The sequence below is a fragment of the Oncorhynchus tshawytscha genome, linkage group LG14, assembly GCF_018296145.1.
Source record: "Oncorhynchus tshawytscha isolate Ot180627B linkage group LG14, Otsh_v2.0, whole genome shotgun sequence".
In the NCBI taxonomy this organism is placed as follows: domain Eukaryota; kingdom Metazoa; phylum Chordata; class Actinopteri; order Salmoniformes; family Salmonidae; genus Oncorhynchus; species Oncorhynchus tshawytscha.
This window is the reverse complement of record NC_056442.1, coordinates 57,086,030-57,106,777: the sequence shown is the minus strand read 5'-3', so window position 1 is coordinate 57,106,777 and position 20,748 is coordinate 57,086,030. Positions and strand designations below refer to the sequence as shown.

The following is a 20,748-nucleotide window of genomic DNA, read 5'->3' as shown; positions in this document are numbered from 1 at the left end:
TTAATGTATTATAATACTGTAGGGGTTAGGGGTTAGGAGTTACGGGTTAAGGGTTAATGTAATATAATACTGTAGGGGTTAATGTAATATAATACTGTAGGGGTTAGGGGTTAATGTATTATAATACTGTAGGGGTTAATGTAATATAATACTGTAGGGGTTAATGTAATATAATACTGTAGGGGTTAGGGGTTAGGAGTTAAGGGTTAAGGGTTAATGTATTGTAATACTGTAGGGGTTAATGTAATATAATACTGTAGGGGTTAAGGGTTAGGTGTTAGGGGTTAAGGGTTAATGTATTGTAATACTGTAGGGGTTAGGGGTTAATGTATTATAATACTGTAGGGGTTAATGTATTATAATACTGTAGGGGTTAATGTAATATAATACTGTAGGGGTTAGGGGTTAATGTAATATAATACTGTAGGGGTTAGGGGTTAATGTATTATAATACTGTAGGGGTTAGGGGTTAATGTAATATAATACTGTAGGGGTTAATGTATTATAATACTGTAGGGGTTAAGGGTTAATGTAATATAATACTGTAGGGGTTAATGTAATATAATATTGTAGGGGTTAAGGGTTAATATATTATAATACTGTAGGGGTTAGGGTTAATGTATTATAATACTGTAGGGGTTAATGTAATATAATACTGTAGGGGTTAATGTAATATAATACTGTAGGGGTTAATGTAATATAATACTGTAGGGGTTAATGTATTATAATACTGTAGGGGTTAATGTATTATAATACTGTAGGGGTTAGGGTTAATGTAATATAATACTGTAGGGGTTAATGTAATATAATACTGTAGGGGTTAATGTAATATAATACTGTAGGGGTTAATGGTTATAATACTGTAGGGGTTAAGGGTAATATATTATAATACTGTAGGGGTTAGGGGTTAATGTAATATAATACTGTAGGGGTTAATGTATTATAATACTGTAGGGGTTAATGGATTATAATACTGTAGGGGTTAATGTATTATAATACTGTAGGGGTTAGGGGCTAATGTATTATAACACTGTAGGGGTTAATGTAATATAATACTGTAGGGGTTAGGGGTTAATGTAATATAATACTGTAGGGGTTAGGGGTTAATGTAATATAATACTGTAGGGGTTAATGTATTATAATACTGTAGGGGTTAGGGGTTAATGTAATATAATACTGTAGGGGTTAGGGGTTAATGTATTATAATACTGTAGGGGTTAGGGGTTAATGTAATATAATACTGTAGGGGTTAATGTATTATAATACTGTAGGGGTTAAGGGTTAATGTAATATAATACTGTAGGGGTTAAGGGTTAATATATTATAATACTGTAGGGGTTAGGGGTTAATGTATTATAATACTGTAGGGGTTAATGTAATATAATACTGTAGGGGTTAATGTAATATAATACTGTAGGGGTTAATGTAATATAATACTGTAGGGGTTAATGTATTATAATACTGTAGGGGTTAATGTATTATAATACTGTAGGGGTTAGGGGTTAATGTAATATAATACTGTAGGGGTTAATGTAATATAATACTGTAGGGGTTAATGTAATATAATACTGTAGGGGTTAAGGGTTAATATATTATAATACTGTAGGGGTTAGGGGTTAATGTATTATAATACTGTAGGGGTTAATGTATTATAATACTGTAGAGGTTAATGTGTTATAATACTGTAGGGGTTAATGTATTATAATACTGTAGGGGTTAATGTATTATAATACTGTAGGGGTTAGGGGTTAATGTAATATAATACTGTAGGGGTTAATGTAATATAATACTGTAGGGGTTAATGTATTATAATACTGTAGGGGTTAGGGGTTAATGTATTATAATACTGTAGGGGTTAATGTATTATAATACTGTAGGGGTTAATGTATTATAATACTGTAGGGGTTAATGTATTATAATACTGTAGGGGTTAATGTATTATAATACTGTAGGGGTTAAGGGTTAATGTATTATAATACTGTAGGGGTTAATGTAATATAATACTGTAGGGGTTAATGTAATATAATACTGTAGGGGTTAATGTAATATAATACTGTAGGGGTTAATGTATTATAATACTGTAGGGGTTAGGGGTTAATGTATTATAATACTGTAGGGGTTAATGTATTATAATACTGTAGGGGTTAAGGGTTAATGTATTATAATACTGTAGGGGTTAAGGGTTAATGTATTATAATACTGTAGGGGTTAAGGGTTAATGTATTATAATACTGTAGGGGTTAATGTATTATAATACTGTAGGGGTTAATGTAATATAATACTGTAGGGGTTAGGGGTTAATGTATTATAATACTGTAGGGGTTAATGTATTATAATACTGTAGGGGTTAATGTATTATAATACTGTAGGGGTTAATGTATTATAATACTGTAGGGGTTAAGGGTTAATGTATTATAATACTGTAGGGGTTAATGTAATATAATACTGTAGGGGTTAATGTAATATAATACTGTAGGGGTTAAGGGTTAATGTATTATAATACTGTAGGGGTTAATGTATTATAATACTGTAGGGGTTAGGGGTTAATGTATTATAATACTGTAGGGGTTAATGTAATATAATACTGTAGGGGTTAATGTATTATAATACTGTAGGGGTTAATGTATTATAATACTGTAGGGGTTAATGTATTATAATACTGTAGGGGTTAAGGGTTAATGTATTATAATACTGTAGGGGTTAATGTAATATAATACTGTAGGGGTTAATGTAATATAATACTGTAGGGGTTAAGGGTTAATGTATTATAATACTGTAGGGGTTAAGGGTTAATGTATTATAATACTGTAGGGGTTAAGGGTTAATATATTATAATACTGTAGGGGTTAAGGGTTAATGTAATATAATACTGTAGGGGTTAATGTAATATAATACTGAAGGGGTTAATGTATTATAATACTGTAGGGGTTAATGTAATATAATACTGTAGGGGTTAATGTAATATAATACTGTAGGGGTTAATGTATTATAATACTGTAGGGGTTAATGTATTATAATACTGTAGGGGTTAATGTAATATAATACTGTAGGGGTTAATGTATTATAATACTGTAGGGGTTAATGTATTATAATACTGTAGGGGTTAGGGGTTAATGTATTATTATACTGTAGGGGTTAATATATTATAATACTGTAGGGGTTAATGTATTATAATACTGTAGGGGTTAATGTAATATAATACTGTAGGGGTTAATGTAATATAATACTGTAGGGGTTAATGTATTATAATACTGTAGGGGTTAATGGATTATAATACTGTAGGGGTTAATGTATTATAATACTGTAGGGGTTAGGGGCTAATGTATTATAATACTGTAGGGGTTAATGTATTATAATACTGTAGGGGTTAGGGGTTAATGTAATATAATACTGTAGGGGTTAGGGGTTAATGTATTATAATACTGTAGGGGTTAATGTATTATAATACTGTAGGGGTTAATGTAATATAATACTGTAGGGGTTAGGGGTTAATGTATTATAATACTGTAGGGGTTAATGTATTATAATACTGTAGGGGTTAATGTAATATAATACTGTAGGGGTTAGGGGTTAATGTAATATAATACTGTAGGGGTTAATGTAATATAATACTGTAGGGGTTAGGGGTTAATGTATTATAATACTGTAGGGGTTAATGTATTATAATACTGTAGGGGTTAGGGTTAATGTATTATAATACTGTAGGGTTAATGTATATAATACTGTAGGGTTAATGGTTAATGTATTATAATACTGTAGGGTTAATGTATTATAATATAATACTGTAGGGGTTAATGTATTATAATACTGTAGGGGTTAATGTAATATAATACTGTAGGGGTTAGGGGTTAATGTATTATAATACTGTAGGGTTAATGTATTATAATACTGTAGGGGTTAATGTATTATAATACTGTAGGGGTTAATGTATTATAATACTGTAGGGGTTAATGTATTATAATACTGTAGGGGTTAATGTAATATAATACTGTAGGGTTAATGTATTATAATACTGTAGGGGTTAATGTATTATAATATAATACTGTAGGGGGGTTAATGTATTATAATACTGTAGGGGTTAATGTAATATAATACTGTAGGCGTTAGGGGTTAATGTAATATAATACTGTAGGGGTTAGGGGTTAATGTATTATAATACTGTAGGGGTTAATGTAATATAATACTGTAGGGGTTAGGGGTTAATGTAATATAATACTGTAGGGGTTAATGTGTTATAATACTGTAGGGGTTAATGTAATATAATACTGTAGGGGTTAAGGGTTAATGTAATATAATACTGTAGGGGTTAAGGGTTAATGTAATATAATACTGTAGGGGTTAATGTATTATAATACTGTAGGGGTTAATGTAATATAATACTGTAGGGGTTAATGTAATGTAATATAATACTGTAGGGGTTAATGTATTGTATATAATACTGTAGGGGTTAATGTAATATAATACTGTAGGGGTTAGGGTTATAATACTGTAGGGGTTAATGTATTATAATACTGTAGGGGTATAATGTATATAATACTGTAGGGGTTAATGTATTATAATACTGTAGGGGTTAATGTATTATAATACTGTAGGGGTTAATGTATTATAATACTGTAGGGGTTAATGTAATATAATACTGTAGGGGTTAATGTTAATATAATACTGTAGGGGTTAATGTAATATAATACTGTAGGGTTAGGGGTTAATGTATTATAATACTGTAGGGGTTAATGTAATATAATACTGTAGGGGGGTTAATGTAATATAATACTGTAGGGGTTAATGTATATAATACTGTAGGGGTTAATGTAATATAATACTGTAGGGGTTAATGTATTATAATACTGTATAATACTGGGGGTTAATGTATTATAATACTGTAGGGTTAATGTAATATAATACTGTAGGGTTAATGTATTATAATACTGTAGGGGTTAATGTATTATAATACTGTAGGGTTATAGGGTTAATGTAATATAATACTGTAGGGGTTATAATACTGTAATGTATAATACTGTAGGGGTTAATGTAATATAATACTGTAGGGTTAATGTTAATGTATTATAATACTGTAGGGGTTAATGTATTATAATACTGTAGGGGTTAGGGTTAATGTATTATAATACTGTAGGGGTTAGGGTTAATGTATTATAATACTGTAGGGGTTAATGTAATATAATACTGTAGGGGTTAGGGGTTAATGTATTATAATACTGTAGGGGTTAATGTATTATAATACTGTAGGGGTATTATAATACTGTAGGGGTTAATGTATTATAATACTGTAGGGGTTAAATGTATTATAATACTGTAGGGGTTAATGTAATATAATACTGTAGGGGTTAATGTATTATAATACTGTAGGGGTTAATGTAATATAATACTGTAGGGGTTATAATACTGGGGTTAATGTATTATAATACTGTAGGGGTTAATGTATTATAATACTGTAGGGGTTAATGTAATATAATACTGTGGGGTTAGGGTTAATGTAATATAATACTGTAGGGGTTAATGTAATATAATACTGTAGGGGTTATAATACTGGTTAATGTAATGTAATATAATACTGTAGGGGTTAATGTATTATAATACTGTAGGGGTTAATGTAATATAATACTGTAGGGGTTAATGTAATATAATACTGTAGGGGTTAGTATTATAATACTGTAGGGGTTAGGGTTAATGTATTATAATACTGTAGGGGTTAATGTATTATAATACTGTAGGGGTTAATGTAATATAATACTGTAGGGGTTAGTTAATGTATTATAATACTGTAGGGTTAATGTAATATAATACTGTAGGGGTTAATGTATTATAATACTGTAGGGGTAATGTAGGGGTATAATACTGTAGGTTAATGTATTATAATACTGTAGGGGTTATAATTAATGTATATAATACTGTAGGGGTTAATGTATTATAATACTGTAGGGGTTAATGTATATATAATACTGTAGGGGTTAATGTTATAATACTGTAGGGTTAATGTATTATAATACTGTAGGGGTTAATGTATTATAATACTGTAGGGGTTAATGTATTATAATACTGTAGGGGTTAATGTATTATAATACTGTAGGGGTTAATGTATTATAATACTGTAGGGGTTAATGTAATATAATACTGTAGGGGTTAATGTATTATAATACTGTAGGGGTTAATGTATTATAATACTGTAGGGGTTAATGTATTATAATACTGTAGGGGTTAATGTAATATAATACTGTAGGGGTTAATGTATTATAATACTGTAGGGGTTAATGTATTATAATACTGTAGGGGTTAATGTATTATAATACTGTAGGGGTTAATGGATTATAATACTGTAGGGGTTAGGGGTTAATGTATTATAATACTGTAGGGGTTAATGTAATATAATACTGTAGGGGTTAATGTATTATAATACTGTAGGGGTTAATGTATTATAATACTGTAGGGGTTAAATGTATTATAATACTGTAGGGGTTAATGTATTATAATACTGTAGGGGTTAATGTATTATAATACTGTAGGGTTAATGTATTATAATACTGTAGGGGTTAATGTATTATAATACTGTAGGGGTTAATGTATTATAATACTGTAGGGGTTAATGTATTATAATACTGTAGGGGTTAATGTAATATAATACTGTAGGGTTAGGGGTTAATGTAATATAATACTGTAGGGGTTAGTTAATGTATTATAATACTGTAGGGGTTAATGTATTATAATACTGTAGGGGTTAATTAATGTAATATAATACTGTAGGGGTTAAGGGTTAATGTAATATATAATACTGTAATATAATACTGGGGTTAATGTATTATAATACTGTAGGGGTTAATGTAATATAATACTGTAGGGGTTGTAGGGTTAATGTATTATAATACTGTAGGGGTTAATGTATTATAATACTGTAGGGGTTATAATACTGGGGTTAATGTATAATATAATACTGTAGGGGTTAAATGTAATATAATACTGTAGGGGTTAAGGGTTAATGTATTATAATACTGTAGGGGTTAATGTATTATAATACTGTAGGGGTTAATGTATTATAATACTGTAGGGGTTAATGTAATATAATACTGTAGGGGTTAGGGGTTAATGTATTATAATACTGTAGGGGTTAATGTATTATAATACTGTAGGGGTTAATGTATTATAATACTGTAGGGGTTAATGTATTATAATACTGTAGGGGTTAATGTATTATAATACTGTAGGGGTTAATGTAATATAATACTGTAGGGGTTAGGGTTAATGTATTATAATACTGTAGGGGTAATATTATAATGTATTATAATACTGTAGGGGTTAATGTATTATAATACTGTAGGGTTAATGTATTATAATACTGTAGGGGTTAATGTATTATAATACTGTAGGGGTTAGGGGTTAATGTATTATAATACTGTAGGGGTTAATGTAAATATAAATACTGTAGGGGTTAATGTAATATAATACTGTAGGGGTTAGGGGTTAATGTATTATAATACTGTAGGGTTAATGTAATATAATACTGTAGGGGTTAATGTATTATAATACTGTAGGGGTTAATGTATTATAATACTGTAGGGGTTAATGTATTATAATACTGTAGGGGTTAGGGGTTAATGTAATATAATACTGTAGGGGTTAATGTAATATAATACTGTAGGGGTTAATGTATTATAATACTGTAGGGGTTAGGGGTTAATGTATTATAATACTGTAGGGGTTAGGGGTTAATGTAATATAATACTGTAGGGGTTAATGTATTATAATACTGTAGGGGTTAATGTATTATAATACTGTAGGGGTTAATGTATTATAATACTGTAGGGGTTAATGTAATGTATATAATACTGGGGGTTAATGTAATATAATACTGTAGGGGTAGGGGTTAATGTAATATAATACTGTAGGGGTTAATGGTTATAATACTGTAGGGGTTAATGTATTATAATACTGTAGGGGTTAGGGGTTAATGTATTATAATACTGTAGGGGTTAATGTATTATAATACTGTAGGGGTTAATTAATGTATGTAGGGGTTAATATAAATACTGTAGGGGTTAATGTAATATAATACTGTAGGGGTTAGGGGTTAATGTATTATAATACTGTAGGGGTTAATGTATTATAATACTGTAGGGGTTAATGTATTATAATACTGTAGGGGTTAATGTAATATAATACTGTAGGGGTTAGGGGTTAATGTATTATAATACTGTAGGGGTTAGGGTTAATGTATTATAATACTGTTAATGTATTATAATACTGTAGGGGTTAAATGTAATATAATACTGTAGGGGTTAATGTAATATAATACTGTAGGGGTTAAATACTGTAGGGTTAATGTATTATAATACTGTAGGGGTTAAGGGTTAATGTAATATAATACTGTAGGGGTTAAGGGTTAATGTAATATAATACTGTAGGGTTAATGTATTATAATACTGTAGGGGTTAATGTAATATAATACTGTAGGGGTTAATGTAATATAATACTGGGGTTAATGTATTATAATACTGTAGGGGTTAATGTAATATAATACTGTAGGGGTTAATGTATTATAATACTGTAGGGGTTAATGTATTATAATACTGTAGGGGTTAATGTATTATAATACTGTAGGGGTTAATGTATTATAATACTGTAGGGGTTAATGTAATATAATACTGTAGGGGTTAATGCATTATAATACTGTAGGGGTTAATGTATTATAATACTGTAGGGGTTAATGTATTATAATACTGTAGGGGTTAGGGGTTAATGTAATATAATACTGTAGGGGTTAATGTAATATAATACTGTAGGGGTTAATGTATTATAATACTGTAGGGGTTAATGTATTATAATACTGTAGGGGTTAATATATTATAATACTGTAGGGGTTAATGTATTATAATACTGTAGGGGTTAATGTATTATAATACTGTAGGGGTTAATGTAATATAATACTGTAGGGGTTAATGTAATATAATACTGTAGGGGTTAGGGGTTAATGTAATATAATACTGTAGGGGTTAGGGGTTAATGTATTATAATACTGTAGGGGTTAATGTATTATAATACTGTAGGGGTTAATGTATTATAATACTGTAGGGGTTAATGTAATATAATACTGTAGGGGTTAATGTATTATAATACTGTAGGGGTTAATGTATTATAATACTGTAGGGGTTAGGGGTTAATGTATTATAATACTGTAGGGGTTAATGTATTATAATACTGTAGGGGTTAGGGGTTAATGTAATATAATACTGTAGGGGTTAGGGGTTAATGTAATATAATACTGTAGGGGTTAGGGGTTAATGTATTATAATACTGTAGGGGTTAATGTATTATAATACTGTAGGGGTTAGGGGTTAATGTAATATAATACTGTAGGGGTTAATGGAATATAATACTGTAGGGGTTAATGTATTATAATACTGTAGGGGTTAATGTAATATAATACTGTAGGGGTTAATGTATTATAATACTGTAGGGGTTAGGGGTTAATGTATTATAATACTGTAGGGGTTAATGTATTATAATACTGTAGGGGTTAATGTATTATAATACTGTAGGGGTTAGGGGTTAATGTATTATAATACTGTAGGGGTTAATGTATTATAATACTGTAGGGGTTAATGTAATATAATACTGTAGGGGTTAATGTATTATAATACTGTAGGGGTTATGTATTATAATACTGTAGTGGTTAATGTAATATAATACTGTAGGGGTTATGTATTATAATACTGTAGTGGTTAATGTAATATAATACTGTAGGGGTTAGGGGTTAATGTAATATACTACTGTAGGGGTTAATGTAATATAATACTGTAGGGGTTAATGTATTATAATACTGTAGGGGTTAGGGGTTAATGTATTATAATACTGTAGGGGTTAATGTATTATAATACTGTAGGGGTTAATGTATTATAATACTGTAGGGGTTAATGTAATATAATACTGTAGGGGTTAGGGGTTAATGTATTATAATACTGTAGGGGTTAGGGTTAATGTAATATAATACTGTAGGGGTTAGGGGGGTTAATGTATTATAATACTTAATGTAATATAATACTGTAGGGGTTAATGGGGTTAATGTAATATAATACTGTAGGGGTTAATGTATTATAATACTGTAGGGGTTAATGTAATATAATACTGTAGGGGTTAATGTAATATAATACTGTAGGGGTTAGGGGTTAATGTATTATAATACTGTAGGGGTTAAGGGTTAATGTATTATAATACTGTAGGGGTTAATGTATTATAATACTGTAGGGGTTAAGGGTTAATGTAATATAATACTGTAGGGGTTAAGGGTTAATGTAATATAATACTGTAGGGGTTAAGGGTTAATGTATTATAATACTGTAGGGGTTAAGGGTTAATGTAATATAATACTGTAGGGGTTAATGTAATATAATACTGTAGGGGTTAGGGGTTAATGTATTATAATACTGTAGGGGTTAATGTATTATAATACTGTAGGGGTTAATGTAATATAATACTGTAGGGGTTAATGTAATATAATACTGTAGGGGTTAGGGGTTAATGTATTATAATACTGTAGGGGTTAAGGGTTAATGTATTATAATACTGTAGGGGTTAATGTATTATAATACTGTAGGGGTTAAGGGTTAATGTAATATAATACTGTAGGGGTTAATGTAATATAATACTGTAGGGTTATAATACTGGGTTAATGTATTATAATACTGTAGGGGTTAATGTATAATATAATACTGTAGGGGTTAAGGGTTAATGTATTATAATACTGTAGGGGTTAATAATAATACTGTAGGGGTTAATGTAATATAATACTTAGGGGTTAATGTATTATAATACTGTAGGGGTTAATGTATTATAATACTGTAGGGGTTAATGTATTATAATACTGTAGGGGTTAATGTAATATAATACTGTAGGGGTTAATGTAATATAATACTGTAGGGGTTAATGTATTATAATACTGTAGGGGTTAATGTAATATAATACTGTAGGGGTTAGGGGTAGGGGCTAGGGGCTAGGGGTTAGGGGCTAGGGGTTAGGGGCTAGGGGTTAGGGGCTAGGGGTTAGGGGCTAGGGGTTAGGGGTTTGGTATCAAAACCACTTTGAAATGTGTATTATTAGTACAATATCATAAATTGACGTACTACATTTTTGTGAGGTTGGGAAGGATGAAACCTGTTCAACTGTATCTTTAATAAATTAATATTTGTCACTACCTGGTATACCTCATAGTTCAGTTTTTTATTTTTATAAGTCAACTTTCGGGGGGGGGGGTCTACGCGTCAACGATCTACGATTTCCAGACATTACGTTTTTTTTCTCCTGACCATTGTTAACCTGACCAGGGAAAACTGGGGTCCTAATTAACAGGCTATAACGAGGGTTCCGAGTTTTTCCTGATCAGGTTATGAGGTCCAGAAAATTCTCCTGGCGCTAATTACTGTTTGTGGTAAGATTAGCTTGCACAGTCTGTAAAATAGGTTAAATCCCCTCTGTAACCAGTAATCCCCAAACTGCTAATAACCTACCATTGGTGGCCAGTTATGGCCAGCTTCAGTCTGTTGTAATTAGCTTCGGCCTTATTAGGAGATCCTGGTAACTGAGGGACTTTAAAAAAACACGTGTTATTCTAAGTGTACATATAGTTTTGATGCAGTAAACACACGTTGTATTATATCTTGTTGTTGTCTTATCGCTCAGTGGGACTGTTTAATTAGGAACATATTCAATAAGTATGGGGAAGGTGACCATGAAATAACTGACAAAACACAAGCCAAACGCAAAGGAGATGATTTGTTGATTTTTGTTATATTAGGTATAATTGTGTCATTTTCATACAGTAATATCATGTCAAGGTACTTACAGTACCTTCAGAAGGTTTTTTTCCAAATTATTTTTTTTGTGTTACAAAGTGTGCTTGAAATGAATTTTATTGTCATGTTTTGTCAATGATTTACTCTGTAAATGTCAAAGTGGAATAAAAAATAAATAAAAAATGTATGGAAAACAAACACGGATACATCTTGATTAGATAAGTAATTCAACCACTGGGGTCAATACATGTTAGAATCACCTTTGGCAGCAATTACAGCTGTGATTCTGGGTAGGTCTCTAAGAGTGATTACAGCTGTGAGTCTTTCTGGGTAAGTCTCTAAGAGTGATTACAGCTGTGATTCTGGGTAAGTCTCTAAGAGCTTTCCACACCTGGATTGTACAATATTTGCCCATTATCCTCTCCGGTAACTGAGTTAGGAAGGTTGTCTGTATCTTTATAGTGACTGGGGTGTATTGATCCACCATCCAAAGTGTAATTAATAACTTCACCGTGCTCAAAGGGATATTCAATGTCTGCTTTTTATTTTTTTAAATATATATATTGCCCTTCTTTGAGAGGCATCGGACGTATTTGTGGTTGAATCTGTGTTTGAAATTCACTGCTCGACTGAGGGACCTTACAGATATTTGTATGTGTGAGGGTACAGAGACGAGGTAGTCATAAAAAAAACATATATATTGTTAAACACTATTACTGCAGTCAAGAGTGAGTCCATGAAACTTATGTGACTTGTTAAGCAAATATATACACCTGAACCATATTTAGGCTTGCCATAACAAAAGGTGTTGAATTCTGCAAGAGTTTCATTCCAAAACACCACATATATCAATTTTCAGAAACGTTGGGTGAATTTGATTTCATTGTTTAAAGAAATGATCATAAGATGATGTTGTTCAAGAACAGACACTTGATGGTTTCATTTGCTAAATATCCTCCTCACTCTCAGAGAAATCAGTAGTACTGCTAGGTTTTACACAGGAAAATGTAACAAATAACTACATTTTTAATAAGGAAAAGTACAAATTATACATTTGTGACATCAATATTGAAATGTTTAACAAATAATAATGATGAAATAGAACAGTAAAACATTTCCATTTGACATTTTAGTAATTTAGCAGACGGTCTTATCCAGAGCGACTTACAGTTCGTGAATTCATCTTAAGATAGCTAGGTGGGACAAACCACATATCACAGTAGTTAGTATGTTCAGATAGCTAGGTGGACAACCACATATTACAGTAGTTAGTATATTCAGATAGCTAGGTGAGACAACCACATATCACAGTAGTTAGTATATTCAGATCGCTAGATAGCTACATAGCTTATGCCAGCAGCATACCACCCTGCATCCCACTGCTGGCTTGCTTCTGAAGCTAAGCAGGGTTGGTCCTGGTCAGTCCCTGGATGGGAGACCAGATGCTGCTGGAAGTGGTGTTGGAGGGCCAGTAGGAAGCACTCTTTCCTCTGGTCTAAAAAAAAAATATCCCAATGCCCCAGGGCAGTGATTGGTGACATTGCCCTATGTAGGGTGCCGTCTTTCGGATGAGACGTTAAATGGGTGTCCTGACTCTCTGAGGTCATTAAAGATCCCATGGCACTTATCGTAAGAGTAGGGGTGTTAACCCTGGTGTCCTGGCTAAATTCCCAATCTGACCCTCAAACCATCACGGTCACCTAATAATCCCCAGTTTACAATTGGCTCATTCATCCCCCTCCTCTCCCCTGTAACTATTCCCCAGGTCGTTGCTGCAAATGAGAACGTGTTCTCAGTCAACTTACCTGGTAAAATAACGAAATAAAATAAAAAATATCACAGTAGTTAGTATATTCAGATAGCTAGGTGGGACAAACCACAGTAGTTAGTATATTCAGATAGCTAGGTGGACAACCACATATCACAGTAGTTAGTATATTCAGATAGCTAGGTGGACAACCACATATCACAGTAGTTAGTATATTCAGATAGCTAGGTGAGATAACCACATATCACAATAGTTAGTATATTCAGATAGCTAGGTGGACAACCACATATCACAGTAGTTAGTATATTCAGATAGCTAGGTGAGACAACCACATATCACAGTAGTTAGTATATTCAGATAGCTAGGTGAGACAAACCACATATCACAGTCAAATATACAGAATACCATTCCAGTTAAACATTCCAAACACTGTGTTCACAAAACATTAAAAACACCTGCTCTTTCCTGGACATAGATTGATCAGGTGAAAGCTATGATTCCCTTATTGACGCGCACAGTTTTGTGTCAAGAACTACAACGCTGCTGGGTTTTTCCACACTCAACAGTTTCCCGTGTTGTATCAATAACGGCAATTACATATTAGGAAGGTGTTCTTAATGTTTTGTACACTCTGTGTATAGTGTTTTAGCATCTACAAATAAAACACTTTCATGCACTTAATTAAAAAAAACTCAATTAAAAATCTGAGAACAGTAATATTTTACACATGAATTCATAAGCAATTATTTCTGATGAAAAAAAAAAACAGAAATGTGAAAAATTGGTGAATATATAATTTTCACTTTATTGACTCAAAATATTTTAGCTTTTCATTTAAAAAAAAATATATATATTTGTACAAATGTCTAAAAACATAAATCCACTTTTAACATTATGGTGTATTGTGTGTAGATCAGTGACACAAAATCTCATTTTAAGAAATGTTTTAAATTCAGGCTGTAACACGACAACGTGTGGAATAAGTCAAAGGGTATGAATAATTTCGGATGTAAACAATTCTAGCCCTCTGTGTATAGTGTTTTAGCATCTACAAATAAAACACTTTCATGCACTTAATTTTAAAAAACTCAATTAAAAATCTGAGAACAGTAATATTTTACACATGAATTCATAAGCAATTATTTCTGATGAAAAAAAAAACAGAAATGTGAAAAATTGGTGAATATATAATTTTCACTTTATTGACTCAAGATATTTTAGCTTTTCATTTAAAAAAAATATAGTATATATTTTATATAATATAAATATATATTATAATATAGAGTTTTGAAACTAATCACATTTCTACAATAGCAACCTGAACAGTCAATTCTCTGTTTACTCTTGTGTTGAACATTTTTAAAATACGGTTTCGTATTTCCTTTGTCCGGACTCCATAGATTATTGGATTGACACTCGCTGGTAAAACAATATACATCACTCCTAGAAAAGTATTGATATCAGTTGGGATTTGAATATTCAGATTGCGTGACAGAAAAGTAACGGTGCCAATCAAATAAAAACACATTATGACAATTAGGTGGGTGCCACACGTGTGGAACGCCTTCCATCTATCCTCCCCTGCTGCTCTACGCAACACAACGCTCAGAATCTTCATGTAGGAGAAAATAATGACGCAAATATCAATCCCCACAAAACAGATAATCACAGCCAATCCCATCGCATTATTCTTGTCCGTGTTACCACATGCTAGACTCACCAGGGCCATGTGGTCACAGTAGCAGTGGTTGATGACATTGGAACCACAGAAAGACAGAGAACCAGCGAGCGCAACTAGTACAAACATGATAGAACCACTCCTTATAACAGTGAACAGCAACAGTTTGAGAAACATGACATTGTTGAGGATACGAGCGTAGTGCAAAGGGTAGCAGATAGCCACATAGCGGTCCAGAGCCATGGCCAGGAGAATAGTCGACTCTACTGACGACAGGAAGTGAGTGAAAAACATCTGAGTCAAACAGCTGGCCAATGAGATGTCATTCCAGTCAAACAGAAAGCTGAGCAGCATGTTGGGGATAATGACTGTAGCCACCACTATGTCTACCGCCGCCAAACCACATATTAATATATACATGGGGCTGTGGAGGCTCTCCATAATTCTAATCACGTAGATCAACAAAGAATTTCCCACCAAGACTAAAATGTAGGTGGTGAAAAACGGTAAGGAAAGTAGTCGTCTGTACTCGTAGATCACTGGGAATCCCAAAAAGATGAACTCGTTGTGTGAAAAATTGAATCCCTGGAATTCTTCGATCATTACACTTTGAGTATTGCCAACGAATTGAGAGGAAAAACAAAAAAACACAAGGTAAAATGTCAATGTTGTCATTGACACAGTATTTTCAATACTCTATGTATGAATGGTACACAAATGTCATAATAAACCCACTTGCTGTTGTTCTGGGTTTTTTCCCCCCCCCGTTGTTTGATCATTGGTCGGTAGAGTGTAATTCGTTGTTGGTCTGTGGAGTGGAACTCTGTGTGGTCCAATAAATTGACCCACATGAGACTTTATACTCCAAACCAGACATCCCTTGAGACAAGATACTCAACCTCCCCTTCTTATATTGAGCTTTATGTACTTCATGACTGCACTGTTTTTGATGATTAATGTTGTTATTGTTGTCCCTTTAACCTCTCTCTGACTCCACCACTTAGTAGTGATCTTTCTTTTTTTCTACTGTATTATTGACTGTATGTTTTGTTTATTCCATGTGTAACTCTGTGTTGTTGTATTGTGTCGAACTGCTTTGCTTTATCTTGGCCAGGTCGCAGTTGTAAATGAGAACTTGTTCTCAACTAGCCTACCTGGTTAAATAAAGGTGAAATAAAAAAAATATAAAAAATAAATCTTTATCATGGTTCTTTGAGCAGGATGACGTAACCTGGGTTACAAAAAGGATTTCTGAAACAAGTTTACCAGTAAACTACCAGAATTTAGGTAACTTTCAACGTTCATTTTTTAATATGTTTCTAAATAAAATGACATGTAGTGGTCTTTTTGGTTACGTCAGATTACCACAGGTGTCTAATGATCTCTGGTCCTCTGCGTGGCCTCAGAACATGGGAAAATATATGGAAAAATAGAATTCCAAAAGCTGTGTAAAACATTATCCTATATATAAACCATCTACTTAGTGAACACCATTGGTGTTTAATATGAGGGTTTTCAGCATGAAATATATCTTTTACATTTTATTACTGTGTACATGCTGTTTGTTATCAATGTTTTGTTGTCAAACTGGTAGCAATTATTTTTTCAAACATGAAGACATGCAATGTTAACCTTTCACTAAGCCTCATTCCCATTGGTTACTGTAGTAACCTCAGACAAGATTATCCCGGGTATAGCCCAATATCCCCATTCAACCACTGGCGAAATCCCCTCACAATGATCTCAAACTGTGTTTCTAATACACAATGAAATAAAACATAGACGATCCCTTGCTAATCAAGAAACTCTTGGGTATGTTGTGCTAGACTGTCCAATTGCTTCACGGGAACCTGGTCAAAAATTATGTGTAGTGTAGCTAATCACTGAATGGCTCTGAATCCACTGTCAACATGCAGTCAAAGAAAGTTATAATCACTTTTGGGGCTAACCAATGCTCTCAAATCGTATCCTGACGTCGACAGCAGATGGGAGTTGTATTCATAACATTGCTAACATAGCTAGCTAAAACAAGTAACAGTATATTAAGTGGCTGGCTAGACAGTGTGAACAACATTTTGGTGGTCAATGAGACAGAGTTAGCTAACCAGCTGAACTAGCAAACAATGTAACAAAAGTAGGCTATACTTTCAGGTTAAACAAAACATCCATCTGCATTTCAAGAATCACTGTAGCAATTACTCCTGTCGCATGGATAAATTATTTAGCCATTTAAACATACCCTCTTGGACAATAAGCTTCAGTGGAGTAAATGTACAGACCTGATCTACATAAAAGAACCAACAGAGACTGTACTTTCTCAAAAAGCTGGGATCTTTAAATTTAGACTGAACTATACTGACTCTGTTTTACAATTCTTTCATTGACAGTATTTTAACTTGTTGTATTGTTTGTTGGTTTGGCAATGCCACTGTCAGCCAGAGAAATATGCTGAGAAGGATTATCACCACAGCAAGCAAGGTACTTGGAGTCAAACAGACAGGCCTAGATGAGATATTTAAGGTCAGGGCCCTCCCCAAGGTACTAGGAGTCAAACAGACAGGCCTGGATGAGATCTTTAAGGTCAGGACTCTCCCCAAGGTACTAGGAGTCAAACAGACAGGCCTGGATGAGATCTTTAAGGTCAGGACTCTCCCCAAGGTACTAGGAGTCAAACAGACAGGCCTGGATGAGATCTTTAAGGTCAGGGCCTTCCGCAACGCTCACAAAATAATTTTAGACCCAAGCCACCCCCTGTACCCAGACTTTGAACTGCTCCCCTCTAGGCGCAGGTATAGGGCACCCCTCAGCAGGAAAAACAGAACTAGACAATCATTTGTGCCAGGTGTGATATCCCTCCTAAATAGTTTGGGCTAATGTTGCTGTCGACTCATTAAGGCCAGCAGTCTAATGTTCCTATCCACTCAGTAAGGCCAGCAGGCTAATGTTCCTATCCACTCAGTAAGGCCAGCAGGCTAATGTTCCTATCCACTCAGTAAGGCCAGCAGACTAATGTTCCTATCCACTCAGTAAGGCCAGCAGGCTAATGTTCCTATCCACTCAGTAAGGCCAGCAGGCTAATGTTCCTATCCACTCAGTAAGGCCAGCAGGCTAATGTTCCTATCCACTCAGTAAGGCCAGCAGGCTAATGTTCCTATCCACTCAGTAAGGCCAGCAGGCTGTTCCAATCGACTCAAAGCCAGCAGGCTAACCTTCTAACCATCCGTAACCATCCCTAACCCTTCTGACCATCCCTAACCCAATGTGATGAGAGAGTAGGGAGACCATCCCTAACCCAACATGATGAGAGAGTAGGGAGACCATCCCTAACCCAACATGATGTAGGGAGACCATCCCTAACCCAACATGATGAGAGAGTAGGGAGACCATCCCTAACCCAAGATGATGAGAGAGTAGGGAGACCATCCCTAACCCAACATGATGAGAGAGTAGGGAGACCATCCCTAACCCAAGATGATGAGAGAGTAGGGAGACCATCCCTAACCCAACATGATGTAGGGAGACCATCCCTAACCCAACATGATGAGAGAGTAGGGAGACCATCCCTAACCCAACATGATGTAGAGAGGCCATCCCCAACCCAACATGATGTTGACATGGTCATTGTCGTTGTTTAATTGGCGCTGTAATGAACATCATAGGTCTGCTACTGCTGCGTCAACACTTGTTATTTACACACTAAATTACCCAGGAGGCATCATGCCGGTCGTACTGGACACAGAGGATGGTAACATCACCAAGAGGCCAATTAGTCAATGAGACAGTGTGACTGGGAGTCCAATTAGCCAATGAAATGTGCCGACTGGGAGTCAGTGAAGAATTACTCTCGAACTATGACCATTAATTATCAACAATTATTAAAGTCCTGTCCTGTGTCTTAGATTATCAACAACAGCCTTCCTGTCCTGTCCTGTGTCTTTGATTTTCAACAACAGCTTTCCTGTCCTGTGTCTTTGATTTTCAACAACAGCCTTCCTGTCCTGTCCTGTGTCTTAGATGATCAACAACAGCCTTCATGTCCTGTCCTGTTTGTTTTCTTTGATTTTCAACAACAGCTTTCCTGTCCTGTGTCTTTGATTTTCAACAACAGCCTTCCTGTCCTGTCCTGTGTCTTATTTTCAACAACAGATGATCTTAGATGATCAACAGCCTTCCTGTCCTGTGTCTTTGATTTTCAACAACAGCCTTCCTGTCCTGTCCTTTGATTTTCAACAACAGCCTTCCTGTCCTGTGTCTTTGATTTTCAACAACAGCTTTCCTGTCCTGTGTCTTTGATTTTCAACAACAGCCTTCCTGTCCTGTCCTGTCTTAGATGATCAACAACAGCCTTCCTGTCCTGTGTCTTTGATTTTCAACAACAGCCTTCCTGTGTCTTAGTCCTTCCTGTCCTGTGTCTTAGATTTTCAACAACAGCCTTCCTGTCCTGTGTCTTAGATTTTCAACAACAGCCTTCCTGTCCTGTCCTGTGTCTTAGATGATCAACAACAGCCTTCCTGTCCTGTCTGTGTCTTTGATTTTCAACAACAGCTTTCCTGTCCTGTGTCTTTGATTTTCAACAACAGCCTTCCTGTCCTGTCCTGTGTCTTAGATGATCAACAACAGCCTTCCTGTCCTGTGTCTTTGATTTTCAACAGCCTTCCTTCCTGTCCTGTGTCTTAGATTTTCAACAACAGCCTTCCTGTCCTGTGTCTTTGATTTTCAACAACAGCCTTCCTGTCCTGTGTCTTTGATTTTCAACAACAGCCTTCCTGTCCTGTCCTGTCTTTGATTTTCAACAACAGCTTTCCTGTCCTGTGTCTTTGATTTTCAACAACAGCCTTCCTGTCCTGTCCTGTGTCTTAGATGATCAACAACAGCCTTCCTGTCCTGTGTCTTTGATTTTGATTCCTGTCCTGTGTCTTAGATTTTCAACAACAGCCTTCCTGTCCTGTGTCTTAGATTTTCAACAACAGCCTTCCTGTCCTGTGTCTTAGATTTTCAACAACAGCCTTCCTGTCCTGTGTCTTTGATTTTCAACAACAGCCTTCCTGTCCTGTGTCTTTGATTTTCAACAACAGCTTTCCTGTCCTGTGTCTTTGATTTTCAACAACAGCCTTCCTGTCCTGTCCTGTGTCTTAGATGATCAACAACAGCCTTCCTGTCCTGTCCTGTGTCTTTGATTTTCAACAACAGCTTCCTGTCCTGTCCTGTGATGATCAACAACAGCCTTTGATTTTCAACAACAGCCTTCCTGTCCTGTCCTGTGTCTTAGATGATCAACAACAGCCTTCCTGTCCTGTCCTGTGTCTTTGATTTTCAACAACAGCTTTCCTGTCCTGTGTCTTTGATTTTCAACAACAGCCTTCCTGTCCTGTCCTGTGTCTTAGATGATCAACAACAGCCTTCCTGTCCTGTGTCTTAGATTTTCAACAACAGCCTTCCTGTCCTGTGTCTTAGATTTTCAACAACAGCCTTCCTGTCCTGTGTCTTTGATTTTCAACAACAGCCTT

The 20,748-nt window shown here is 34.4% G+C and overlaps 1 protein-coding gene across 1 annotated transcript; it reads right to left on the bottom strand.

Moving 5' to 3' along the window:
• Nucleotides 1-14,330: 14,330 nt before the first annotated feature.
• Nucleotides 14,331-17,755, bottom strand: LOC112267639 (olfactory receptor 51E2). Its single transcript, XM_024445836.2, has one exon. The coding sequence runs from the start codon at nucleotides 15,914-15,916 to the stop codon at nucleotides 14,861-14,863; it is 1,056 nt and encodes a 351-aa protein (XP_024301604.1). The 5' UTR covers nucleotides 15,917-17,755; the 3' UTR covers nucleotides 14,331-14,860.
• Between the last annotated feature and the right edge of the window lie 2,993 nt (nucleotides 17,756-20,748).

Bases quoted from the DNA above. Each gene is read 5' to 3' on its own strand.
- LOC112267639 (XM_024445836.2), bottom strand. From the start codon at position 15,916: ATGACAACATTGACATTTTACCTTGTGTTTTTTTGTTTTTCCTCTCAA.